The sequence below is a fragment of the Pollachius pollachius genome (assembly GCF_949987615.1).
Source record: "Pollachius pollachius genome assembly, chromosome: 1".
NCBI lineage: Eukaryota > Metazoa > Chordata > Actinopteri > Gadiformes > Gadidae > Pollachius > Pollachius pollachius.
The window spans coordinates 41,734,618-41,762,246 of record NC_136934.1 but is presented as its reverse complement, the minus strand read 5'-3'; the positions used below and the strand labels follow the sequence as shown (position 1 = coordinate 41,762,246).

Genomic DNA, 27,629 nt, shown 5'->3' with positions numbered 1-27,629 from the left:
GGATTTCCCACGAGTTAATCTTTGCCTAATGGTTATAAATTAGGGTTAGGGTTAAGTGTATTTGGTTCATATTATAAGCTTGTTTATTTTGATACTGCGGAAATATTATAATATCCAAATGCAGGTTGAACGGCGTCTTATCCGGGGCTTACAGCTGCACAACAACACTTTCTGAAGCAGAAAACGTAGGTCAACAGGATTATACATAATCCAATTGAACAAAAAAGCAATCCACTTCTGGTAAATATTTTGATCTCAACCATAACAAATGGCTGCGTTTTTTCTTTTTAAAGAAAATTTAACAAAACATGCAATTCAATTTTGTCTCGTGTCCTCGCATTGAACCACGAGTAGCCAATATTGAAACAATGGGAATATTTTTATTCAGCTGGAAGAAGAAAAATACAGCGACACAACAACAATGTGTCATATTGCTCAGCAATAGTGAAGCACATTTGCACTCCCTTAAGTCAAACCAGCTAGCCAATCAATGTGAACAATTTCCAAACAGCTGTGTCAACGATTGAACAGTGCCTAGTGGTTTGTTATTACGGGTCAATTTATTTACCTTATTTGCACTCCATGTCAATATTTCGTAGGGCGGCAACTGGCCTACTTCCAGGGAGAAGGTGCCCACAGTCCAGCCTCTTAAAGATATAGGGCCAACAACTGCAGCAAACAGTAATATCGTCCTGTAGAATGGTTCAATTCTATTGCTGTTTTCAGGGTTCTGTATTACAATCTGCTTGAGCACAGCAAATTTAATTCCGAAAACAAATTCTACCAAATTTCACCCAAAAACAAAGCAAAAATACAATCACACAAGAGAAAATTAGAAAACTATACACGATTGAATGTGCTTGTTATTTTTGCATTAGGAAGATATTTTCCATTTCCGATAAATATATCAATTTGTCATCCAAGGGCTGGTTTAAGTTGAGTGTACTCTGATACAATGCATGGACATTTTTAAATAATATGTCATGCCCAATGTAAGAAGCTCTACATTGGTTCAGGTATAGTAACACGAAACCAGCGAGACACATGAGGACCAATCAGTATCTCCCATTTAGACTTAAAACTAAATGTAAGTCCTCCTAAAAAAAAAATTAGGCAAACTGTCCTAAATAACAAAAAAAAAATAATCGACCAGCCGTAGAAAAGAAACCTATGGGAGACAGTAAGTACAACAACTGCATATCAGTCAGAAATGAACTGCATAAAACACCTTTCCACACTCAACCTTATATTTAAATAATTTCAGACAGTTTCTTAAATGTATATATAATATACAAAACCTGCAATTTCGGTCTAACTAGCCATGTCCAATTCCATCAAGTCTATTGTAAGTTATCCCGGAGGATAGCGTACCATCACAAGCAGAAAAAGAGGGTTCGTATAATACATGTCACTAGTTTCACCATGAGATGAGCATACCATTTTTTTGTTTTTTCAAAATAGAAGTTTATCTAAATTTGTTTTTTGTTTGTTTAGTTGAATGAACAATCCCGTAGTTTGATATGGACAGCACCTCACTTGGCCGGGTCCTGTCCTGTGTTCAACAAAATGCATTCAAACGGAAGCAGCCCAACACTACTCAACTTCAAAATAACACTACGAGATTGTTACACACACACGTTATCACCTCTCGCCTATGGTCTGGGTTAGAGCGCTCAGAGTGAGCCGGGGTGTCGACAGCTCTCTGCCTCGCTTGGGAGGACAAACCATAATAAATTAAGGGGAGTTGCTGTCTGGGTGGTTACCGATTCAGTTCATTGACGGGAATATAGGGAATAAAAACAAAATACACTTTAAGCCGGTGAGGAAGTACAGCTTCCTCAGAGAGAAGCTTTAACGGACAAAGTAGAACGTATAATGTCATAATGTCAACAGCTCCCCAGCTCAGACTCCAGAAAAGGTAGAAATGCCTGTTTGACGTGCCTCATTTTTGTTTTTGTTTTGTAGACTGAAGAGGTAGTTTCACATTTAAAAAGGGATATGGAAGGTAATTTGGATATACCAATTTATATTTTATCAAACAAAGAATAGTATTATCATCGTGTAATTATAACCACACTTACAATAAACATTGAATTTAGTTGGATATTTTTGTTTTACTCTTCCGTCCTGGAGTAAATTTTGCCTCAGCAGAGCCGCTAAACTCGAATGGAGGTAAACTAGTATCCCTTAGTACTCTGTATAGCGTCGACAACTCTACGCAAAAGACAACGCATTTTTCTCCTCACAAAAAAAAAAAAAAAACTAAAAACAGAAAAGTATATTTCTGTCTCTCCTGCCTCTTTTGTGGCGACGATAGTTGCAGAAAAATGTGTGCCGAGGAGATATGAGGACAGAGTATCAAACAGCAGTTCCAGTCGGCCCTTGTAGAGGGCACTGACTCCCTCTCTCTCGCACTCTGGCAGCTTTGACTCCAAGTCCGGGAGGAAAGGTTGTGGGAGTTGAAGGGAAATAAAAGGTGGCACACTGGGTCCTGGTGGGCCGGGTTAGAGCTGGAAGCCTTCCATGGGTCCCTCCTGCTGTTGGAAGATGAACTGGCCCTGGCTCTGATCCACCTGCGGTGCGAGGCTCGCGTCCTCCTCCTCCACGCCAAAGTAGTGCTCGATCAGGTCGAAGGCCTTCTGGTAGATTTCCTGGTTCTCATGACTCTGCAAGAACTCAATCTTGTCCAGGCCTGGAAAGTGAACACAGGACACATGTATTCAGACACCTACAAAAATGGGCATCCCTCATGACGCATCAAGACCTAGGTCTTTTGGAGCGTTTGTGCCGAGCCGAGGAGGTATTCCCTCCCTAGTGTCGTTGGATCGGTTCTGATCACAAACATCAACTAAACAATCTACCACCGAGAGCTAGAAAGAACATTCAACTGGTGAAGAGGCAATGATCCGGTCCTGAACAAGGAATTGCTAAATTAAATAATCATTGATTTCCAGGGGGGAAAACAAGACATAAGAAATCACCTTATCATCATTAGCTGACCAATCGCCATAACCGGGCCCTATAAAGTTCTTGCCAGCACGTCGACAATAACTGGAACCAGCTGGTGTGCAAACCCCAGCGGATCTACAGATACAGACCACTTTAATAAGGCTATGCCCCTACACTTTTGTAACTCAAACTCAACCACTAACATATGGCCCATGTGGATGTTGTTCACTTTGCCTTGATCTCTGCATTTTATTATCCTGTTTTTGCACTGTTGTTGTGCCTGTCCCCTTTTATTGACCTTGTTCTGAAGTATTGTTGGAAGGGGTTGTACTGCCAAAAAGCTAATTCCATCTGTACTGGAGGTTAAATCCCCCATTCTTGCTGTGTGGTAATAGTAGAAACTTAAACTTGTAACCTGCGCTTATATTGAGTAAGACTGGCATGCTAGTCTCGTGCCTTTTTGAAAACAAATTGGCGTCTGATTATATTTCACAGAATCCATCCTGGCGTATTCCTGGGCATCTCAGCATCGTATGACATGGCTTAGCGCATTGTGATCTCCGTCTTGATCCACACTCCAACTGAATGTGCTGCTCATACTGTGCACAATGGTACAACATCCAGAGATACGCAAACAATGTAGTTAAACATCCTGGCCGCTGAAGGGTTTGACAAGTTTCTGTATTAGCCTACAGTCAAGGTCTTCAGTTTTTATATTGCAAGAGCGAATAGATTCATAATACAGTGACGTGAATCCTGACCAATTACGACGCAGTTTGCCCATGCCTGTTTGTTTATGTACTTTGGTATCTCTAAAAATGGCTGTCTGAACACAAGCTGAACCAAACTGCAACACTGCAACCAATGACGCACCGATTCCGAACAAATCAACCAAACAAAAGCCGTGAACAACATTTATCTCTTCCACTAGCTCAGAGTGAAACATGCCGTCTTTACCTCTAATGTTCTGTAGCCAACCAGACGTAATGTTCTGGACAGATGAGAGCACGGGACAGAGCCAGTGTGTCATGCCTGTGTATCGTGCCAGTGTGTGTGCGTGTTCGTACCGTAGGCCTCCTCGATGAGAGCACAGTAGGGGTTGATGCCGGACCCGCCTTGCTTGGCCTCCTGCTCCCCCAGACGGAGGATGTTCTCCAGGCCGTTCAGCGCCACCTGCACGATCTTGGAGTCCATGACAGTCAACAGGTCGCACATGGGCTTGATGGTGTTGAGGGACACCAGGTACCTGTGGCAACACAAGGACGGAGGCTCCGTTTGTCCGTAGGCCTGAGGCGAATATTATTACGGTGACCATTTCAAATATGCCGATCATTTAGAGTTGCAGCAATAAACCCAGGCTAGGGTTATCCAAAACCATGCCTGAAATGGTATGCACCTCACTCCTCTGTTGAGGTTTGTATTGAATAAAAAAAAGCCATGAATACCTCATTTGGGCAGGGGTGCCACCCGAAGTGGCATTGGTGATGGCCCAAGCGGCCTCCTTCCTGGTGCGGAACTCAGCCTTCTGAAGGATCTCTATGAGCACCGGGAAGATGTTGGCATCGATCACAGTCTGAGGAGGAAACACAAGTTGTTACCAGATAGAGACAGTATACTTAAAAAGGGAGACACAGCCGCACGTTTTTGTGAACAAAACCACGATGCAGTACCTGGATCTGTGCTCGGTTTCCTGCTGTGATGTTGGACACTGTCCAGCATGCTTCCTTCTTTATGGACTCTTTGGGGCTGCTCAGGAGGTGCAGTAAGCAGGGCAGTGCGGAGCAGTTAAGAATCACCTGAAACGAGACCCACGTCATGAGCTTCCCCTCAAGAGAACACAGCAGGTGCCTGCATCCACGGCTGCTCGTTGTTCACCAAACACATGGAAAACTCTACCTGGGTCTGAATGTCGTCTCCTGTCACGATGTTGCCGACGGCGCGCAGGGCAGGCGAGACCACCTTGTAGTCGCTGTGCCTGCAACGACGCAACAAGGAAGACACGCAATTTAGTCCACCGCTCCACGCCTATCCCTCAGGAGAGGCGGCATCTGAGCTGCACACGCAGGGTCTCCTTACATGAGCAGCTCCACCAGCCTGCGACACACCCCCGAGTCGATGACCGTCTGGATCTTATCGTTGGGTCCGTCCGACAGGTAGGACAGCGCCCAGCAGGCGTCCGCCAACACGTCCGGGTCGCTGCTGAACAGCAGTCTGGACAACACGCTGAGGCAGGGGGACACCTGAGACAGGACACGGTGGGGAGACGGGAATGAGTCAGAAGTCCAGGTAAAGCTGGACGTCAGGGGCAGCTGAACAGGGGAGGACTCGTGAAGGCATGTGGGAAATAATCTTAAACGATTGTCTTAATGATAGCGAGAGCACTTTGGGAGAGACGCATAATCCTTGCAATCTAGTTACCTGTTTTGACATTAAATAATTAAGAAATGAGTATTAATGAGTTTTGGCTATGGACTACCATCAGGCAGCCATTAAATTCCTGCCGGTTACAAAAGAATCTCAAGCAATGTCGGAACCCTTGGACAAACATATAAGGGCAACTGGACTGACCTTTGCAAATTCTGGTGGTGGGTTTTTTCCCCGGCAGAGGTTGGAAAGGGCCCACACTGCGTTTCGGGTGGTGGTGAGGCGATTGGATTTAGCAAGTAGCCTTGAAATGGGAGGAAGACAACTTCAAAATCTGCACCGTGCCCAATCTCACCATGTAGCAAGCATCAACACATTGGTGAAACACACGCACAAACAAACTCACTGTTTAAGGGAGGGTAGGATACCACAGTTGAGCACGTAGTCTCTACACTCCGCATTGTCTCCAGCTATGTTGCCCAGCGCCCACACAGCCTGAAATAAAGAAACCACCGTCACTCTCCGTGGACTCCACGCACGGAATATCAAACTGCGCACGGCAAATGCCTATTTCTTAACACTTAGCCTTGTGGAAGGAATTAAATGCATTAAATCAACATATTATTACATGATTCAAGATCCTGCTCATTAGGCGTCTCACCTGCTCCTGGACGTCCTCGTAGTCAGAGTTGAGCAGTTCTATAAAGATCGGCACAGCGCCCGTCTCAATGACCACCTTGGTGTGCAGGAAGGTACCGGATGCGATGTTGGTCAGCGCCCATGCTGCCTCAAACTGATAACCGGGAACACATGAGCACACACAGTATGACTTGTACTGCAACTCCACAGGACACTGACAAATAGGAGGATCATTGATGTTCGGTGCATGCTGTTCAGGAGGCATTCCTAAACTTCATCCCATTGGTACTAATCACCTTAATTATTCTATGGAATAAAAGTGTTGTTGTCTGAGGCCCTTTACCTGAAGCGTGCAGTTTTCGTTCCTTTTAAGGAACTCTACAAAGCAGTTCACAACCCCAGGAGTTGATATGACCTCATCAATTGGCGGGTTGGGTTCTACGAGGAAGAGAGGGGTTTCACAATTTCAACATGTTAAAAACCAGACATTTATTTTACGAGGAAAATAACATTGTTTCAGCCTGGGAACATGGATTAACTTGGATCACAGCAAACAACAATGTGAAAAAAACGGGTCCAGGGCCAGTCTTCAAGTCTGTGTAGCATTAGGCTGATTAAAGAGCTTATTCTGCTGTACTTTATTTCACAATTCATTCTCTTGCTTTGAAATCTGTCCCTTTCGCATCATAATCACATGGTAAACAAACCTTTAGAGAGTAATTTCCTGAATTTCTGTGTAGCAATAAGTTGCTGGTCTGGGTCGTCTGAGAAGATCATCTGGATCATATCTGGAGTTATGACCCCTTCCTGCAGTAACACAAGTCATGCACAATTAGTCAAACCAAGCAGATACATGTTGTAAGGCCAACACAATGAAACAAAACAAAAACAGCACTAATTAAAATCTGATAAAATATATATATATATATATATATATATATATATATATATATATATATAACTATAACAATATAAAGAAACGTTTTTTCAATCCATTACTATGTGCTTTTATTAGAAGTGAGACAAGAGTTCCTGCGATAACATTATTTGTATACTCATGAAAGGACAAAATTGCAGACTGTTCGCGGTGGCGGTTTTAACCTGTATACGCTTTCAGCTGGAAACGACTACATGACAGCTGGAATTTTGGACAACCACTAGGCATAGCAAACAAGAAGTAGTAGTAATACAAGAACCATAGGAAGCTGGTCAATAGCCATTTGCATTGACATGGTGATTGTCACTCAAGCTACCATTATTTATGCCACTTCCCCATAGAGGAAGATACCACTTAATTATGTAAAAGGTATGGATGTTTTCTGTCCTGGGTTTATATGACCATTAATTCTTGATTCAGTTCTAAAAAGCATACACACAGTACTATCGTATCACATAAAAAATAAGACATACTCCTGAAACAGGTACAGTGGAGCTGACATCTGGATCTTGGATTGGGCATTCAAGCATGGATTCATCACCGGAAGGAACGCATACATTTCTCCTCTTGAACAACTGTGGAACAAGTAAGGACATGATATGAGTCAACATACAGCCTTCATGTGTAAGAAAGGGATGGAACGTCATGATCATGTACATCCACTTGGACCAGGCACAGTTTTTATCCATCAAGGTGTTTCACCTGTTCCTCCCTTTTCTGTTTACGCAGCTGGATTCCTTCCTCCTCCCTTCTGCGACGCATCTCCTGAGGATTCAGTGCTTTGTTCTTATAGCTCTTCATTCTGTCGTTGTCCTTCCCCGGGCTGGCCATTGTGTCTGAATCAACAAAAAGACAGCACGGATCAATTAAATATATATTCATCTATACACGCACACATCTGGGTTTGATCCTGTGCAAATACGACGACTATGGTGGTGAGTTGGGGTCGGGGAGGACACGCCCTTCTGAGCCTGTGTTACGTTCAGGTACCTTCCAAAACGTCTTTAATTTTAAAATTCAGGCCTTGCTCGAACGTGTTAAGCAGAAACAAGGTTTCTGCTTTACACACATTAAAAAACAGACAACAATGCCCCTAACCTAACTGAACGCCATAAGAACCGTATATTATCAACAATTGCTAGCTCGTTATTCAAATAGATGGGCCTAGCTAGCATTGTGCTAACGACAGCACACTAGAAGATGAGATCTAATGGACAAGGTATTTTAATGAAACGGCAATCAACGTCATGGCAATGTATGTGATGGTTAGGATGACATTCTTTTATAGCGATAAATGTTAGATACGTGGGTAGTTTTCATCCAACGTTAACGTTAGCATAACACAGTTCTCTACCAGTTAGCTTTAAGGTCTAGGCTGAGAGAGGATCCTGAGTTGTAATGTTATCCCGGTCGACTGCTACGACATTTCCGGTCTCTTACGACCTATGAGCTATGTACGAAGATCCCCGGAGGGAGAAAACCATGAACATGACAAAAACCACAACACATTTAGAGGTTTTACAAAAACTTTTGACAAAGCAATATCTTTAAAATATAATGGAAACGGCCATCACTCTATCAGAAGCCGCGCCATTTATATCGCCGCTAACCACATTTAAAGGAAAGTCCCGCCCTCTCTCTCTCTCCAATAACGCTCGTTTGGAGCATCCCATTCCAGCCGTTCCGTCGTGAGACGAGGACCCCCGCGAAAAAGATTCTCCTTTCGGAGGGTCTCAAGACGAGCCAACATCGTCAACACCGCCATCGTCTTACCCATTTAAGAGCTTAATTACTTCCCGACGCCGTGTGTTTGTTTCCGACAGACTGGTGCTGCTCTTAAGCTGAGATGATAGCAATATGGCGTCGAACCAAACATTTCCCAGTAAACCCTCGGATCAACAACCACTGACGTCATTTCCGTGTCCTCGGCTAACGTCATATCCGTTTCCCTAGAGTCAGCGTCTCTATTCTGTAACAGATCATTGCATGATCAGATCAATTAATGATTATGCTGGTTTGATAAAAAGATTGGCAACCAGCACACATATGGAGACGTTGGATACCATTGCAGGTAGAAATGGGGGCCGAACCGCTGGGGTTCAGCCGTTTGATGCCAGGTCTGAGATACTGGGATGTACTGAGAGGGCAGACTGGAGTAATGTTTTTGCAAATGTTTTTTCGCAGGATTGTTGGGAATCTGCAGGGTAGGATAGGCCTGAAAGGTTTTCTATCGCCCCGGTAAGTGAATGGGCAACAAACGCTAAATTAAAAGACATAGGAGTTAAGTATATTCTGCCACCTGCAGCCAGGTGGACCATTGCATGGGCTGAAGTGGATCTTGGTTTATTAAAGCCATTGAGATTTGTGGGGTAGATGGATTCCACTAGTGAGGTAGCTACTCATCAACTGAGAGAGAGGTGGGGGTCCTCGCAAAGGTTTTTACAGATTGGTCCAGGGGTTCTAGTTGAGAGGTATGTGGGAGCTATTTTTGTGTAAGTTAAGTGTGTGTAGCAGCGTCTAACTAAATGATGGGAGTGCTGAACTTACGGCCACATACTTGGCTCATGATTGAATTGAAGGATCAGGGAGGAAATAGTAATGTTGGAAAGCTGCGCTGTCTGAAGAGGAGGTGGGGTTAGAAAATCCTCTTGGGAAAACAAAGATCCAGCCCAAAACCCAGGAAGAGATGGACATGGTATGGCCGAAAGAGTGGCATACTGAGGGGAAAAGTTATGGCAATTATACCAAACCCAGGGGAAGGTAGAGCGGAGAAAAGTGTGTGTTTCATGAGGAACATGGTTTGCATGCTCAGTGCCTTCTTTTATAATCAGTTCTTAAAACCAAATTATAAAGGACTTTTTTTTTAAGTAATTTGATTGTTTGTCAAGTTTCTTTTCCTTTCATCACTTTTATTCACTTGTTTTATTATACATTTACTTTTGATCAGGTCTCATATTCGAAGTTTAAATTATGATTTTGTTTTTTTTATCCTTACTGTGGGTGGGTGTGTTCTCCAAAGCACTTTGTTACTTTGTTTTGAAATGGGCTATGCTAATTGTATTGTATGCTAGAATGGGTTTTAGGAGTGGGGCTGCATCTATAGGGAAACATCTGGATGGTGTGTCAGAAGTATGGGGGGAATCAGAAACAGTCAAACATATGTTATTTAAATGCAGGAGATATATACAAATCAGGAAATACATGTGTAAGGCATTAGGAGAAAGTGTCACATTTTCTCTCCTGGGACCAAATCAAATCAGCAAGTATATGCAATGTCTTTCAGTATCTTAGGAAAATAAAGCTGGATGTCAGAATATGAAGTGTGTGATATTTACTTGGGGGCATATAACTAAAATATTATATTATCTCCGCTCTAAGAGAGAAGTGTGCATTATTTTAGTCGACAGTAGGTGGCAGTTGTACATCGAATGTGTCTCGACTGCCCAGGAAAAGTCAAAGAAGAAGAACGTTACCTCTGAAATCGAAAGGTTTAGGAAAAGGGAGACTAAAGTTATTTTTGGAACGACGTCAACTAAGTTAACTGTTTTATCAGTAAGTCGATTCTTCAGCAACAGCCACGGCCTGTTCCATTCAGGACTCACGACGTTAACAAAGCAGATGTTGCCTGGTGATTCTGGCCACAACATGATTGTTATTGTAACAGCGCATTAGCCTTTTGTGTTTGTATTTCATTCCTTCATGTAAGCTCCCGACCACACCTTAAGACCTTAATCCTAGGTGTGTCATCGCATTACAGAAGCCATGCTGACTTGTGTGATATGTGGCGAGGAGCTCTTATTTGAAGAAGATATGAAGACACACCTTCTTCTGAGCCACTTGGAGGACGAAATGAGCTGCCCACTGTGTTCTTTATCGGGGGTGTCCTATGACGACCTCACCTACCACATGAACACTGCACATCCAGAGAACCATGTCCAAGCACAAGAATCTCACCGTGACAATAATGTTCCTTCCAACCCCACATCTTGTCCCTCTTCGGGAACACAAGGTAACAACAATAAAGCTCAAAGTTATTGTTGGGAGCCTGGGACACTTAATTGTCCTTCTCAGTGTTGCTCAACTGACGCAGAGATGTTCTTTTCAGCCACTATGATAACAGAAACCAAGTGGATGAGTAATGCAGTCCCAGCATCGTCGTTCGGTGGGAGAACTTCCAGCGACAAAGTCCGCGGTCGGATTTCAACCTCAGGGAGTGCTTGCGTCACTCCTGACTCCAGTCCAACCACCCGGGGATGTGGTGGAGATGAGAGAAAAACACAAGGTGGGTTCACGCCACTTTAGGGCCTTTTTGTACAGTCAAACAAACTCAGTATACTTCCCCAAGCAAAAGTAGATACTATTTGCATACCAGCTTGGCTTCTTGGTCAATGTCACAGATGCGTCTTTGTCTTCATTGTCCAGGTGGACAGTTTCCATGCCCCATGTGCACCCTGGTCTGCAGCACCGGCCCCCTACTCCAGGAACATGTGGAGGTTCACCTGCAGGCGGAGGACTCCGCTAAAGGTAGCCTGATCACACTTGCTGTCGTCGAAGTATTAGTTGAGTTAAAAAAAAGGACTAAACTAGACAAATCCCACCCAGTGATTATCTGGGATGAAAAAACAAACCTAATACAGAAACACTGTAGTATGTACATTTTTCTAAACATTGACTTTGGTCAATATGCGGTTACTCGTGGGAGATTTATGTGGGAGCCAGTCGTGGCCTACCTACATTTACATTTACGGCATTTAGCAAACGGTTTTATCCAAAGCAACTAACAATAAGTACATTTGTCAGAAGAAAGAGGCGCAACAATATATCACTCAGTACAGTCGGTACAGGAGTAAGGATGTTCATGTAAATGTCAAGGACTATCAATTGATAGGTTAACCCATTCCCTGTATACAACAAAGAAACCTAGGATAAGATGATGCATGATGCTAAGTACTATTTTTAAATGGCAGGACGTACAACGTACAATATGTGCATACATTGAGTGCCATGACGTACAAACAAACAATTATTGCGCAGAGGGTTGTTTTTAGGAGAGTAAGGGAGGAGGGGTGGTGGGGGGGAAAGGAGGGAGGCTACACAGAGTCCAAGTGAACTCTGAACAAGTGAGTCTTTAGTCTCTTGCAGAAGCTGGTGAGCGACTCATACCTCCCTCGAAATAAAGTGAGCTCCCCGGAAAGAGGGGGAGGGGGGGTCTTTAATATCCTATGAAAATATGTTTACCCTTCCTTTAAATGCAGTTTTCTACTCTTACATGGAGTTGAATTGTAATATCATATATTCTATATAGCATAAACACTTAGACAGGGTGTTCCCTTTCTAATTCAGAGATTTAAGTGGTCTATTCATACTACAATTATGCAGTACTATTCCAAAATAACAATGGTTGGTGGGGGGGGGTCATCTTAACTGATGTGTGTATTTTTTGGTGTAACCAATCAATCAATTGAATATATAATTATCTATGAATAGAGGAATTAATGATTAGTCCATGAACAAACACTTTGAATTGATATAGACTGTTGGCCGAGGAATGCATCAACGATAAGGTATTTAGGCTTGGCATTCATGTCTTAGCAAAATTACAAAATCTTTGCAATACATTTGCCATAATCGTCAAGCATTAATATTTCCCCTGGATTATTGACATATTGACATCCGTGCACTTGTATCAATATCGTGACGTAAAAGTAGCACTTCAAGAGAACCTTAAACTGAAGTCTGGAAAAGTAGGGCATTTCTTTTATACAAATGTGTAGGAAAGCTGTATGTTTACTTGGGTGTTTAATAGTAACTCATGCTTATAGCCACACCGGATCTCCTTTTGAGAGTCCTCTCTCCTCTAGTCCCACCAGCTCTAGGACAGAGGTCTGCCTCTTGGGCTTCCGAAATCACTACCATCCATCCTCACCTCTCGGGCTGGGTCATTATTAGATAGAAGAAATAAACTTCATCATACATAGCCCAACCTTCCTCCTGCCTCTTCGCTTGTATTGGGTGACATAGGCATTGAGATAGACCCATATGTATCTTTTAAAATCAGAGCACACTCAGGTGGTTTAGTTTTTGTCGTCTGTCTCGGGATTGCCAAGAAAGAGGACCGAAAATCAGATAAACAACTAAACTTTTCCACATGCCCCACAATATATTTTATACAGTTTGGCTCAAAGAATGTACTTTAGTTTAGTTAAATATGCTCATTCCCCCTTGAGGGACATATCATGTCTAATGTCCTTGTGCTTCCTTCACTAATGCTGTACTTTCCATGCTATATTCACAATGAAGATACATGCATTACACTGAAAAAAAAATATAGACCTGCGTGACCAATTTTAAATGCACCACCACAGGATTTTCTTTCTGTACATGTATTACAATGAGCGCAGAGATGTGACAGATAAGACTGCACAACTTGTACTTTCCCAAAATGAGATTGTTAGATTAAGACGTTAGAAAAAAACTCACAAAATGTATTTGTATGCCTTTTTGTAACGCTTTGCAGGAGAGGAAACCCGCTTCTTGTGCCCTGTTTGCTCCGTAGTCTGTGATGACGCCCCCTCTCTGTGCGAGCATGTGGAAGAGCATTTCGGTGAACTTACGAGGGACGGCTCTGGTACGATGTTAATTGCTTCATGCTACCTTCTTTGATGATTTTATTTCCCCGTGAAACTCTATTCCATGTTATCGGTGGCATGGTACAGTTGAATGCACCCAAGTCCGGTTTTGTTTTTAAAACAAGAGATTTTCTATCTCTAGCGTTGGCTCCAGTGAGCCCTGGTGCCGACCTCCGCCTGGCTCGCCAGCTCCAGGCGGAGGAGGACCAGAGGAGGCGGAAGGAGGAGGCCCAACTGGAGGCAGTGGAGTTCAAAAAATTGAAGGTACACCGCCACCAACGGCCACTCCACCCACCGCCACTGCCGCACCAACCACCACCGCCACCACCAACCACCTTGCAATGTTTTTGAGCTGGCCCCCCCTAACCCCAACTCTGTCCTCATAATTGTGCAGAGGTAGCGATGGGCACACGGTCACATGCTGCCTGAACCCTATCATGGGGTCTGGTGCTCCCTTATATCCTGAGGAACAAGGGAGAGGTTGGCCTGCCTGTGTGTACATGTGATTGGGGTTGTTAGGGCGCGTGCTCGTGAGCACCGCACACTCTGGAGAGTCATGTGCTTCTGTGTGGCTGAGACAACAGCCTGCCAGTGTGGGACTCTGACCTTATGATGTGCACAGGAGCAGTTTGGGCTGGACGGCGGAGGGGGCTACCGGAGGCAGCTGGAGAGACGGATGGAGAAGGCGGTGTCCCAGGGCCTCATGGCCCCTGCAGAATACCACAGCAAGAGGGCCAAAGTGATGGAGGATCTTGCCTCTGGCCTTGACGACGGCACCACCAGAACACAGGGTACAATTTATTTTGTGTGTGTGTGTGTCATGCCGAAGGAGTATGAGGGTTTAATTAGGCATCATAACCTTTACCAATAGTGTGACGATAAAAGGGAGTACTTGACGTCATCAGCAGACATCAACCATACATAACACTTCCATAGTGGGAGCCTCCGGCTCTGCTGTGAAATAGATTTTATCAGTTATTGACCCGTTGATGAAGCAAACATTTTACTGTGGTCTTGAATACAAGCAGTCCTTTTTAACACCCATTTTAAAGCCTGCCGGCAAGCGGAGACTTTTGGACCTAAAGCAAATTTCACGTTGAACAATGGATGGGACATTTTTTAAAGAAGTTGAAGTTGAAGTGGAGGTGGAGAGAGAGAGGAGCTGGCCACCATAATGTGATGCATAACTCAACAGCCCTGCTATAGGAAAGCTAGCCGGGTTGTTGGGCCAGTGCCTTAATGCTAATGCATATGTCTCTCATCCTTCGGCCCCAATACGAGTGCACATGAGTCATCAGTGAATCATCCACTCACTATAATCCCAGGAAGTGTTCCAGCCATGTGCCTGACGGTTCGGTCGTTGTGAATGTATAACGATGGCCTGCACAGTGAACCCGGAACAGTAAACACATCCTGCACTCTCTTCAGGGCCATGGGAGCGACCCGGCTTAGGGAGCCTTGAGGTCACTTGTAGTGGAAATGATCCTCTCTGTCTGTCTGTATGTCACACACAAACACACACACATGCACACACACACACTCTATTGTTCAGGCACACTGGGAGCGCTGTGGGAGTACTACCAGAGGGACCCCCGAGGCTGTGCTCACATCTGGCTGAGTGCCGAGACAGACCACTACAACTCGTCGGAGGGGGACAAAGGCTGGGGCTGTGGCTACAGGAACCTCCAGATGCTGCTCTCGGCCCTGCAGAGGATCCCGGTCTTTGCTGACCGCCTAACCGGTACTTTACTACCCTTGCCTTAAAGCAGTGGATGACCTCTCCATTGGTTTCTCAGCCACACACACTCATTTGTGCGTGATCTTATTGCGCCCCTACTTCTACATATTGCACCTTTTAAGATACATCAGAAATGTTTGTACTGCAACTTTAATTATTTAATTATTTAATGACGCTTATTACAGACAGTTATCCAGTTATATTGCATTACTTTTGCTCTTAGGGCTTCTCACAGTCCGTACATAGGCACTCACTCGCTTCTTATTCATAAGATCTTTGGTGGTTGTCCAAAACGGATATGTTACTACTTCCCCCAATTTTCACAAATGGCACCAGTCCTGTTTACGAGCTCTTGCGAGAACTCAATCAGAATAATGATTTCACAAGCATATCATTTTGTAGTACGTGTGTGATCAAAAACAAACATGTGTTCAGTGTCTGGCTTGTGTTTCCACAGCCAATGCTGGTTTGTATTACCGCTCATGGCTGAACCTGATCCCTGTCCTCTTGTCTGCAGAGGGGGAAATCCCCAGCGTCCCTCAGCTCCAGCGAATGATAGAGGGGGCCTGGAAGGAAGGGCTGGACCCCCAGGGCGCCTCCCATTTTAACAACCGGTTGCAGGGCACGCGCGCCTGGATAGGGGCCACGGAGATCTACGCCCTCCTCACCTCCTTGGGCCTGAGGTGCACATAACGCTGAGGCTTCTGCTGTTGTTGAGACATTTAGTTTCCTCGCGGTTAATGGCCCATGCAAGACGTTTGTTTTGAACTGCATCCCGGCCGTCATTTTTATTGTTTTTGTATATATATAATTGAACAGATACCAAAGCATTCAAAGTCCATCCGGACGTCCCTTTGCTGTTGCAGGTGTTGACCGGGCCTCGTGTTTTTATTGATATAAAAACACACAAGACCTTTGTGTTTTACAAAGGTCTTTAATGGGTCAAATCAAAGCAGAGATGGATACCCTCGGTTCCACTCTGCCAACACTCTGGGGTTCTGTGCACACAGGGCCCGCATCACAGACTTCCATAAACACAGCGGGCCGGGCGACACCCACCCCAGGATGTTTGAGTGGGTGAAGCAGTACTTTAGCCAGTCCTCCAGAGGCGGCAGGCTTCCCCCCAGGGTGGTCCAGACCTCTCTGCCCCCCCTCTACCTCCAGCACCAAGGTACCTGTCCCCCGCCTCCATTCGGGGAGAAGAATGGAATCTGTGCTGAGGCGGTTCATGTTCTCACGTGACAAAACTTGCCACTCTAATGTTACGCCACCACTCTCAGAATTAGCTGTAGCATCAGTTGCGATTCCTGTGAAGCCCAAAGCGCACTGCGATGTCGAAACAGACACACAAGATGAAGTTTACAGATTTCCTTGGCCAAAAGAGACATGGTGCCCCGTACATTTCAAGTGTAAACTATACGATTCTATATCCTTTTGCTTGGGTTTCGTCACAAATATAAGCTGATTATCCCTGTTCTGCATGCTTTGGGCTTTGCACCCTTCCCCTAATGGTGCGCCCTCCTTGCCCGCCAGGACACAGCCGCAGCATTGTAGGCGTGGAGGAGAGGAAGAACGGCAGCCTGTGTCTCCTGGTGTTGGACCCCGACTGCGGCGTGGCCAATGCCAAGAAGGTGCTGAGCGCCGACGGCCTCTCTGCCGCCATGGGCCACATCCGACGGTTCCTTAGCAGCATGAAGCACAGACAGTACCAGGTGGTCTGCGTGGACCAGGTGTTGTCCCCCGAGGAGAAACAGGTGAGCGGGAGGAAGGCGTATGGATCCCTCAAGGGTGGCCCCCCCTTTTGTGAACAGTGTCTGCCCGTGTCATTTTCCCACGGGTAGTTCCAACCAACTAACCTACGTGACCAAATGAGCACAACGGCACACCTAGCCGTGCTCGGATGAAAAATGCCCCTTGAATATGCTTATTCCTCTGCCATTGACATGACCCATAACATGGCACTACTAGCCAGAAAAATGCAGGTACAATTTGTCAGCAAAAGTTGGGCTAGCAATGCATTTTGTGTTTAGATGGGAGGTATTGATTCCTATCTTTTTAAAAGGGAACTGGCCATATTATGGCCACATTTTGATTAGTCATTAAAGGAGACCTATTATACCACCAGGTGTGATTAGCCTTACAAGCCATTTCGAAAATCTGCACCATATGACATCACTTGTGGGCGTGGGCTCATCTATCCAGCACTGATCTAGGTGGACACGCCCACCAGTGATGTCATATGGGGCAGATTTTCGTGGGCTCATCTGTCCAGCACTGATCTAGGTTGACACGCCCACTAGTGATGTCATATGGGGCAGATTTTCGAAACTGCTTGTAAGACTAATCACACTCACACCTGGTGGTATAATATTTGTCCTTTGATTTAGTTGGATATTTCGGTTTAATCGCTATATCTCGCTCAACAGCGTGTTGCAATACTCATTTGAGTATTGCTTGATGCGTACGCCGCAAATAGGCTACAGCTAGCGTGCGACTTGATTGGCCGCAAATGACAGTAATGCAGCGCCAGGGGCGTAGGAATGAGTTTAACATTGGGGGGTACACATATCGGAAACCTGACAGATCCGTTAATGGTTTGTACAGAAATGTCATAAATGAACTACACTGAAAAAATTCACAAATATATTTCATTCTACTAAAAAGATACATGTATAAATGTAAAGGAAAACACATTTTGCATGGCAGTAATGAACTGATAAATATCAAATCAATTCTTTAATTGCTCAATCATCCAGTTTTTGTAGAATAAGAAGTGGTGACAAGACGCTGTATTGCGCTTTCAAAATAAAATAAAATATTTTTCTCCCGCCGGTATAATTTTTAGGTGGGACAAATGCGCCTGTCTCCAATATTGGAGGGGACACGTCCCCTCCGTCCCCCCCGGTTCCTACACCCTTGTGCAGCGCCATGTCCTTCGCTTAACCAAATATTTAGAAAACTGTATTTAGTATGTCCTTCGTTTGACTAAACCTTGTTTAGTCAAACGAAGGACATACTGGACAAGGACGTAGAAAAAAAGCCCACGTATTGAATGTACTCGGGTGTTTGATTAAAATAAGGGAAAATACATCTAATGACTTGTGTGATGGATAGGACTTTAGTGTGTTAGTCATCTGTTCAAACATTGTTTTGGTTTCTTTGTTTGTTTCTAGGTTTGTATTCGGAGCTCAGCAACATTGCGGGTGGCACGGATTCCTTGACATCAGGATTCCGATTTTGAGACGTTTTTATTGTAACTGTGATTTGCTTATTTCCTGTTTTATTATTAAATAAATGTTGTTGTTTTTTTACAGATGTGTGTAGTGATTGCGTTCTTGACTGCGATTCAAGTATTCAACTGGACATTAGAGTAAAGTAAATTATTACTGTTGAAATTGTGCTTAATCAATAAATAAATAAATATATATGGAATACTTTTCAGTCGAATTAAACAGTATAAAAACAAACACTGAAACTCGGCAATACAAAAAAACATACTCAACAACACTTAATACTTATCGCACGAATTGTCCTCAAATAAATGTTAAATAATAAAATAGATATATAACCGCCATAAACGCTATCCGTTAACCAATGCCATTATATTCCTTGTTGGCAGCATGCATCGGATCAAGATACCAGACCCACCCATCATACAATGTAGGCTACAACTATCTCCAACGCAACATAAAATAACACTCGATTGGCATAGAAAGAAGTAAGGTCTGAACAGTTTTATTTCTGTTGAGATGAAGACTTGGCTGTTCCGAGACACATGGCTCTACAGTGTGGTTTTATTGGAGTGCGTAAAAGCACACTGCGTAAGGTCTAGTGCGCGTCTGTCCGCAAGAGGTAGGTCCATATTTATACCAATGAATGTGGGCTCATGAGGCGTTTCTAGATGTCGTGTAGCAAAGCATTGGCAATAAAAAGAGACCAATGTCGTTATTTCCCCAATATTGAACAGGAGTTGATCGACCTACGCGACAGGTAAATCATTGCAATTGCAAATGGCAACTTTTATCTGGGATCTTGTCGCGCATTCTATCCATATGCGTTCAATTGGTTATGTATTACTTCGGCAAATTAAATACATTGTTAATTTGATGTAAACTGCAATGGACCTATTTTCTAAACTACCCTGCATTACGCGAACATAAACTGTGGTTGATGTGTTTTTGCAACTTTCTTTCAGCTCAAATGGCTTCCTCTAGTGATTTCAAGTATAACTTCGTTTCACACAAAGGCTTCAACCTCATCAGCGGGACCCATGATCCGGTTGAGGTGGACGCGATATGCAATTACGAAGTCCGAGATTCCGATGTGTTTGTCGTCACGTATCCGAAGTCAGGTGAGGACATATCAGGATGGTTGCTGAAGGGATGATCGGGTTTACTAGCTGCCTTTCCTAGTCAAGAGGAGCAAAGGTGTGTGTGTGTGTGTGTGTGTGGGGGGGGGGGGGGGGGGATAATAAAATAGTTAATAGTTCATTTAATACACGTGCTAAGTCAATAGAGAACCCCGGATCCCTCTCCAAATATGCATTTTATGTGGTTGTAATTGTGATTTGAAAGTGCATTGTTTGAGCAGAGTTGAGAATCAAATTGACATGGCATCAATTCGTTTATGATAAAGCGAGTAGGCCTACAGTTGATCACTAAGGATCTGTACAGAAAATTAAAGAGGCTTTATGCAAAGCATCATACCCGACCCGGATGCCCCGGGGTGAGAAACTCCACGCCTGCCAAGTAGTGCCAGGGCAAACTCGCGTCCTTGGTGCCATGCCAAGCTTCGCTCTGGCACCGTGGGACATGAGTACGCATAAGGGAGGCTGGATTGGAACGGACAATTATTGGAATGTACTGCTCTGTCTTACAGAGACGCACTCTCAATGGTGCTATCTCTAAAAGTAGCTTGGATATCTTGGGGATAGGCCAAGCCATCCTATTGCCTCAAAAGGCGAAGATTTTGGCGAGAAGGTTCAGCCCGAGTTGGGGGTGCCTGCCTGGACCAGGGCCCTGTTGTTTCAAGAAGCTTCCAGGATTTTCAGGATAACCGGATATGTCAAGTCAGAATTTCGAGAATACCATAATTTTCGGTTTCACAAACCAAGATCACACTACTACCCTCAGTTCTATTACCATGGTGACTCATGGCTGTGAGGGTACTATGCCCCAGGAGGGAGAACCTGGGGCATAGCAGGCGAGCTCCGCGATTACTCCGCCTACGGCTGCATTCCCACTCGTCTCTTTGTATTCAACTTTAAACAATGGCAACGGACAACGTTATATCCAACGCGAACTTGGATGTACAAAGTGTACTCAGCTATTGTTTATTCAACTGAACGTGATGTCTCCACAATTAAGTAGGCTACTGGCGATTCATATAAAGGCCTACACTGCACACGATTAGTAAAAGTGTGTAAGCCCATGCCTACAGTAGTAGGCTATTTAAGCAATGAGTAATGTCACACTTCCATCTTTTCATCCGAGCACGGCTAGGTGTGCCGTTGTGCTCACTTGGTCACGTAGGTTAGTTGGTCGGAACCACCCGTGGGTTGCGGAGTGCCTTCTATGCCGTCGACGGGTCACAGCAGAAAATCACATGCAGCCAGAGACAGGCACAAATCCAATACAATGACGCACTGGTCATTGCTGGCCATTTACACTTTGTAGTTTTTTTTGGTGATATACACGTTTGTCAAAGCTTTTGATTTATTAGTTGCCGTCGGGATTTTAAAAGAACCTAAACAAATGAAAAAGGGCTTCTAAAATAAACTGCCTACCCCGATGTAAGGACAAGACAGTTCTTGTTAGATAATCACTCAATGAGTGTGGAGTGATTACAACTCAGCGTTTTTTATAGCATTGGAAGGCTTTCATGTCTTCAAAAAATTGTTACAACATATCCGTTTTTTTATGAAAGGTTTAATGACATAATTACAATATGACTTAATCGCCCTTAAACAGGATAGACACTTGAACCTTGTCCTCATCAAACCAAGCAATACATCTAACACAAACAATGGTAGCAGCCATCAGTGATAAAGTAGGAAGCACCCTCAACCTAGATTAACCTTGTCTGGCCACCTGCTTTTTGGCTGGCAGCGTATTTAGGAAGTGAAGCTACAGCCCAGTTTCACAGTGTCAAAGGTACGCTGTTCCGAACATATCTAACCCAATAGCATTGATGTAGGATGAACTAAGACTGGTAGCTAGCCAAGGATTGCTAGTGATCGCTCAAGATAATCCAAGAGGGTGTTGACTGATCTGACCACAGACAAATTGTGTCTTCAGGCTAGGCAGATAAGCATAGGAATGTTTATCAGTAGTCTTATGTTTGGCACTTTCCCACACAACAATCTTCAGCCTATTGTTATTGAGAGTTGTTTGGGCCCTAGTAATGTGGGATCCAGCAGTCCTTATGTTATAGCAGAATCTCTGGGGGGAGAGGGCACGGAGCCTGGGCCGTAAACCAGGAACGCGTGGGGCGGAGTTAGTATCTAAAATATATAGACCGTAGATCATAGATTATCCTTCTTCATATATGTAAGCCTATTCATCAATGCACTCGGTTTCGTTAGAACAATTGGGTAGAGGGTTCTTGGGGTCGGTGTGATGCAGCGTGTCGCCAACCTAAACTACAAAATTTTTTGTTTGTATAGGTCTTCCGAAACGTTTTATTCCACACATCCCCTGTTTGAAGATACAGCAATAGGCCCAACGTCTTGCCAAAACTAAATGGATGGCATTTGTTTTATTCTCATTGAAGAATGCTACATCTTAAGACACTTTCATCATTAAAATGCATTTTGATATAATTCCTATGAATCTGGGCATTAAGGTTTACTAAAATTAGTAGATAATATACTCTAAATCTAGCCCGACAGGTAGTGCTGTAATTAGGTGACCTAGGGGGAAAGGACAGCTTGAGACATGGGGTCTCTTTTATGCGAAAAAGAGCCTCAACAAATTATATTATAGGGCTCTAGCCCTATAGAAAGGGATTCACAAATTATCAAATTTGCCATTAAAACACATTGGAAATAAAGTACATTGCAAACAATTCCTATAAAGCCTATCTAATGGAGGGCCAAGGTTCGGTGTGTGTGATTTTTGCATCTCTTGAAGGGCACAAAAAGGGGCGTGGCCTCTTACCTTAAATTGGCGAAAAACAGTGTCGGTTTCAAGTTCCCCCATTTACGGTGGATGAAAATAGAAACTTTTGACTTAAGGTGTGTAAAGACAGCTGGCCAAGTTAAATGGGGTCAAAAGGTCACCTGTGCATTTTACTAATCACTTTTTTGTTCATGAGATAAAGGTCTGATTTAGGTTTGGTGGGTGGGGTGTAGGTCTGGGAAGATGATCAGAATCTCAGAAGTTGGCCACGAGGTGAGATATCACGGAATGGAGCAATATCTGAGGCTTTTAGTTACTTCCTGCAGGGCTGGAGGTCCTTGAGGCCCCCTATTCATATTAAACAGACCCCAGGTCCCTTGCTCACTCCCAAGTGTCCTTGACCCCTGGGTCACCTCCTAATTAAGTGTGTTTTTCGCCAGTGCTTGCATCACTTATTGTATGACCACGACCCCAATGTTGATCATATTCGTCTTCCTATTTTTTGTCTTCCTTTTACTTTATTGACACATTAACACTTCAAACAACTATAAAGCGGGATTAATTTGTCATTATTAACTTGTACAAACATAATGTATGTATAAAATGAAGCTTTTTGGCAGAAGCAAAGCGGACATAAACTTCCGGTTGGCTCCACAAAAACACATTGGCCAAGTCCGTCCTAAAGAAGAAGAATAAAAGAAGAATAAAAAAGACATCCGTGGGTCACTTGAACGTTTTTTTCTTAAAGAACATCATCAGTAAGTGGTTTATCAGTTAACATAAAACAATACATAACATAGCAGCTCAGATGAATAAAATTACACAATGCAAAGTCAACTAATCAAACAACAGTCAAGCTGCATGGATTCAGGGATGGAAGCGCCTATATCAATCACCATGGCAAAACATTGCATTTGGTACAAACTAAGCATCATACTTCACTGGCTACCATTCACTGACTAAATAGCATGAAAATAAAACACACATTTATCACGAGAAACTTTATAAAAGCACATTAAAAGCCCAAACTATTTTTAAAATGTTGCTTTTTCTAATGAGAATATAACTATTGTCCTCCACTTTGTTTTGGAGAACAGAACCTTGACATATGTGATTTATTAGTGTTTCTCCTTACAGACAATAGGGGACTTAAGCGTTCATATGGCTTGCTTTGGATGACCTATACAAACAACTTATTCTGTCGTTTAGGTTGGGTGGCATGTATTCAACAGTATTAGGTATTAACAGGCTTGACTTAATTTATAGGTGGCCTTACCTCTTGCATGATTTGATTACAGGCATGGTTGACTTAATTTTGTAGTTTATGCATAAGCTGATATAGAAACACTGAAATATTTATGTGTTTGAGTTTTGAGTATAATATTGTTATAAACCTGGTGTATGGTTATGTTTCCATATAAATATGGAACTGCTAAACTATTACTAACTGAATTGCTTTATTTTGAAATTATCCAATGTAATAATGATCATGGTGAAGTGTAATTTATAAAGCTTTATCCTGTATTACAAGGGCACAGTCCCAAAGTGGAATCTCCTAGCGATTCACACAATCCTGTCATATGAAACATTTTCAGTGCAGCCGTGACTTTTGGTCAAGAAGATTGTTTCAAAGTTTATTGCAACAATGAAAAAGGTGGCTGTACTAAGGGTACTGCATTTTGCTCAGGGACAACCCAACAGAGTGTCCACACATAACGGGGGTTTCAACGTCTCATACCGATGTGGTATTCTGAAATGTTGTTCAAAGGATAAAGCTGGATGTTGAATAATGCAAATTGCCGGGCCTGATGTAGCTGTTCTGATTTCCAGGGACCATCTGGATGCAACAGATTCTCCGGCTCATTGAAGCCAAAGGGGACCTCACCTCTGAAGAGCTCAATTCCGACCAGGTCCCCTGGATCGAACTCCAGGGCAAAGGGAAGGAGTTTGTTGAGGCACCAAGCCCGAGGCTGCGCGTCACCCATCTGCCATACCACTTGATGCCCCACGCTCTTAGTCAGAAGAAGGGGAAGGTCAGCTGACTGTAATTTGATAGCTTGTCTGTATTCTTGTAAAACAGCATTTAATGCAGGGAATCCGTCACATGATAGTTATGCTGTCCTGTCTCTCTTATATGTAATCTATGTTGCTTGGAATCCATCACATGATGTTAATAATGACTAAAATCCCCTCTCTCTCTCTCTCTCTCTCTCTCTCTCTCTATTGATCTCGCTCTCTCTCTCTCTCTCTCTCTCTCTCTAAGGTGATCTATGTCGCTAGGAATCCAAAAGATGTTCTTGTGTCCTACTTCCACTTTCATAAATTTGCCACCATGCTAGAGACACCAAAGGATTTCAATCACTTCTTCGAGAAGTTTATTAGAGGGGACGGTAAGAACATTGTATGCCTGTTTATGCCTCTGCTACAGTTTAAACATACTACTTGCTGGTTTACCGTATAAAGGATTTTCTACTAAGCCTGCATTTCATTCTATTGTATTTAAATTGCAGTGTACGGAAACAGTTGGTTTGAGCACACGAAGACCTGGTACGCTCACCAAGACAACATGCAATTCCTCTTCATCACCTACGAAGAAATGATTCAAGTAGGAACTTTATCTTTTCATGATTATGAACTGTTAAAATAAGGTAAATAAATGCCATAAACTGCATGTGAAACTCATTGCGCTTGCCGATGTGTTCCGATCTAAAACAGGACCTTCAATCATCGGTAAAGAGGATCTCCTCGTTCCTGGGCAAAAACCTGACAGATGCACAGCTGACTGAAGTGGTCAAGCACAGTACCTTCAAGAACATGAGGGTGATCCCCCAGGCCAACTATGAGATGGTCCCCGATGATCTGCTCAACCATCACAACGGAAAATTCATGAGGAAAGGTAAAGGACAAAGCATTGGCTCTATGTCATTTTAGGGTTAGGCAGCTAAACAGTCAACCACGATTTGTTGAAAACAATATTAAACAAAAGAAGGGAATCATCCTGGCCACCGAAATGTGAGCTTGTCTGCCATCATCGCTAAATGCTCAAAAATCTTCCTAAGGCAATTTCACTTGAGGTGTATATGTGCATCTTCAGCATTTTTTATTGTTACCCAATTATTTTCTCTTTGCAACCAAAGTGTCACAAGCAACGTACTATACACACTGTGCTGAAGACTTTGTGTGTTGGAGGTGCATGCCACGGTGCTGTGGGATCATCTTATGCCTGGCTTACATGCCTCACACTTATATTTTGCCTTGAAAGTGGAACCAAACAGAAGGGCTGGGTTCAGTTTAACTTTCTCATTCATGCATCAGTAAATGCCATGTTTGTGTATACACAAGAGTGGGAAGCGTGAATCACGCTTATCCCTAAAGAGTGCACTTATGTTGTCTTCTCTTCTCTTCGTCTCCTTTTTGTAATAAATAGGTACGATTGGCGACTGGAAGAACCATTTCACAGTCAATCAGAATGAAATATTTGACCAAATCTTCCAGAAGGAGATGAAGGAGTTCCCTGTGTCCTTTGTCTGGGACATCAAAGATATTGAGCAAATTACTGTATAACTATTGAAAACCTTTTTCTTTTCTTTTTTTAACTGTTTTATTTACCTGAATGTAAAAAAACACTGTGGCTGCTAATAATGAATATGAGATGAACAATTAAATAAATACAATCATGGAAATGATTTAAAAATAACTTCTGCTACAGTATATTTTATGCTCTGTGGTCATTATATTTATTATAATATCAATAGTGTGATTAATTCATGTACTGATTTCTTAATTGCAGAGGTACTTATTGCAAGTCGCTTTGGATAAAAGCATCTGCCAAATGCTCTAAATGTAAATTTGAATGATAAACCTTCTTTAAAAGATTAGATAAGCCAAGTTAAACCACAAAAGCATTACATGACAAGATTTGTACGATTTGTCGAAATAATCGATTTCTTTGAGATAAAAGTCTGATAAAGGTAATTTGATTTGACATAGTCCTGGGCAATTATGCGATTGAGCCTGCAGCACTGACATTCAGAAGTGGAATGATGTGTTCCATATTGTGTTAGTTTCTTGGGTGATTTTAATAGTGAATTGGCTTCTGCATGACCCACATGACAACACAAACCCAATGGAGTAGACCAAATGTGGGGTGAAAAACAGGATATACTCCATCTACATGCATCAAGCATTAGTTTGATAAATATCATTATTTGAGTGTGGTAATATTTTATATTGTTATTCTCTCCCATTCACAAATGACTTCATCAAGCATTATTAAAGTATCATATGATGACAAGTGAACTGAGACACAAACAAGTCTTAAATCTCATGATCTGCATTGGATAATTCATAACTGTGTGGAGCAAATAGCTTGTCATAGCCTATAATATCTATCAATTCTATATTGTTTCATTCAAACCAATACTGCCTTCAGACAACGGAATTCATCTTGAAATAGAGCATTATGTATTACAAGATGTTTAGAACATTTATTTTGCACGTGAGCGACTCCGCAATGACCCTTTGTGAAACCACTGGTGACGCCACTCCTTTCCTCCATCAAGGGACTGGAGCCCTGTCTCATTCGCCTCAGGTAGCTCTCTAGGAGAGCTACTGGATGTTGACTCCCAGGGCCATGTGTTGCTTTCTGTCGCCAACCAACAGCTGGATGGCCCCAGCTGTTGGGGGGTTTCCTCTGTGCTCCATCGTCATGTCAGCAATCAAGTCCCTCCATGCCCTGGCCCCACTGGATCCAACAGAGCTCCTCAGCAGTTACAGGAACATCCATTCCTCTGACCCCGTACGGCTCACCATCCCTCACACCAGGTTGCAGACTTATGGGGACAGACCTTTATGGGTGGAGGCCCCCACCCTTTGGCACTCACTACTCACTACTACTTAGGTCTTTCGGCAATCTTTATCACTTATTTTGTTCTTATTTCAAATCAAATCAAATGTATTATCTTGACTCTGTGGCCAACATGCACATCCTGGGTGGCAGGCTTCCTCTGCCTACGTCCAATCCTCTTGAAGGCCCACACGGATCCCTGAAATTCCCAAAGACAGCTGGCTGCATCATGGTTATCTAACACATGCAGCGTCTTACTTCTCCAGAGGAAAGAAGCATGCAAGCATAATGAGCCATCAGTCAAAGCTCAAACAGCAAAACAATTCAGATCTCATTCAATAGCTTTTGTTCACTCTCCTCATTTTGGAGGTTTACCGGTTTTCCAATGAGAAACAAATGACAAAACATA

At 43.3% G+C, this 27,629-nt stretch overlaps 3 protein-coding genes across 4 annotated transcripts; 2 read left to right on the top strand and 1 right to left on the bottom strand.

The window, feature by feature from the left end:
• Positions 1 to 366: 366 nt before the first annotated feature.
• Positions 367 to 8,787, bottom strand: kpna5 (karyopherin alpha 5 (importin alpha 6)). The gene is made up of 14 exons (XM_079736552.1): positions 8,663 to 8,787; positions 7,592 to 7,725; positions 7,363 to 7,464; positions 6,660 to 6,759; positions 6,296 to 6,390; positions 5,975 to 6,106; positions 5,720 to 5,808; positions 5,518 to 5,617; positions 5,026 to 5,189; positions 4,846 to 4,924; positions 4,620 to 4,745; positions 4,395 to 4,522; positions 4,017 to 4,195; positions 367 to 2,692 (listed from the first exon to the last, which is right to left on the bottom strand). Exons 1-14 carry the CDS (start codon positions 8,664 to 8,666, stop codon positions 2,505 to 2,507), a joined length of 1,620 nt encoding a protein of 539 aa, XP_079592678.1. The 5' UTR covers positions 8,667 to 8,787; the 3' UTR covers positions 367 to 2,504.
• zufsp (zinc finger containing ubiquitin peptidase 1) lies at positions 7,771 to 18,567 on the top strand. Of its 2 annotated transcripts, none has more exons than XM_079736534.1 (12): positions 7,771 to 7,824; positions 10,647 to 10,898; positions 10,995 to 11,171; positions 11,312 to 11,413; positions 13,407 to 13,517; positions 13,661 to 13,782; positions 14,141 to 14,309; positions 15,071 to 15,259; positions 15,774 to 15,939; positions 16,267 to 16,427; positions 16,790 to 17,010; positions 18,430 to 18,567. In XM_079736534.1, exons 2-12 carry the CDS (start codon positions 10,652 to 10,654, stop codon positions 18,475 to 18,477), a joined length of 1,713 nt encoding a protein of 570 aa, XP_079592660.1. In that variant the 5' UTR covers positions 7,771 to 7,824; positions 10,647 to 10,651; the 3' UTR covers positions 18,478 to 18,567. The 2 variants fall into 2 exon arrangements, with proteins under 2 accessions (XP_079592660.1, XP_079592659.1); XM_079736533.1 differs by lacking the exon at positions 7,771 to 7,824 and adding an exon at positions 10,354 to 10,441.
• Positions 18,568 to 19,118: 551 nt separating this feature from the next.
• Positions 19,119 to 26,007, top strand: LOC307071022 (amine sulfotransferase-like). The gene is made up of 7 exons (XM_079729873.1): positions 19,119 to 19,246; positions 19,452 to 19,607; positions 24,205 to 24,407; positions 24,638 to 24,764; positions 24,885 to 24,979; positions 25,090 to 25,270; positions 25,802 to 26,007. Exons 2-7 carry the CDS (start codon positions 19,457 to 19,459, stop codon positions 25,936 to 25,938), a joined length of 894 nt encoding a protein of 297 aa, XP_079585999.1. The 5' UTR covers positions 19,119 to 19,246; positions 19,452 to 19,456; the 3' UTR covers positions 25,939 to 26,007.
• The last annotated feature ends 1,622 nt before the right edge of the window (positions 26,008 to 27,629 follow it).

What these genes read in the sequence shown, in the direction of transcription:
- zufsp (XM_079736534.1), top strand. Translation starts at nt 10,652, where the DNA reads ATGCTGACTTGTGTGATATGTGGCGAGGAGCTCTTATTTGAAGAAGAT. An exon ending in TGGAGTTCAAAAAATTGAAG is followed by an intron (nt 13,783 to 14,140) that starts GTACACCGCCAC and finishes TGATGTGCACAG; the next exon opens with GAGCAGTTTGGGCTGGACGG. An exon ending in CTTTGCTGACCGCCTAACCG is followed by an intron (nt 15,260 to 15,773) that starts GTACTTTACTAC and finishes TCTTGTCTGCAG; the next exon opens with AGGGGGAAATCCCCAGCGTC.
- LOC307071022 (XM_079729873.1), top strand. Translation starts at nt 19,457, where the DNA reads ATGGCTTCCTCTAGTGATTTCAAGTATAACTTCGTTTCACACAAAGGC. An exon ending in GAAGTTTATTAGAGGGGACG is followed by an intron (nt 24,765 to 24,884) that starts GTAAGAACATTG and finishes TTTAAATTGCAG; the next exon opens with TGTACGGAAACAGTTGGTTT. An exon ending in CGGAAAATTCATGAGGAAAG is followed by an intron (nt 25,271 to 25,801) that starts GTAAAGGACAAA and finishes TGTAATAAATAG; the next exon opens with GTACGATTGGCGACTGGAAG.
- kpna5 (XM_079736552.1), bottom strand. An exon ending in CCACTGTACCTGTTTCAGGA is followed by an intron (nt 6,760 to 7,362) that starts GTATGTCTTATT and finishes GTGTTACTGCAG; the next exon opens with GAAGGGGTCATAACTCCAGA. An exon ending in ACGAAAACTGCACGCTTCAG is followed by an intron (nt 6,107 to 6,295) that starts GTAAAGGGCCTC and finishes CCCGGTTATCAG; the next exon opens with TTTGAGGCAGCATGGGCGCT.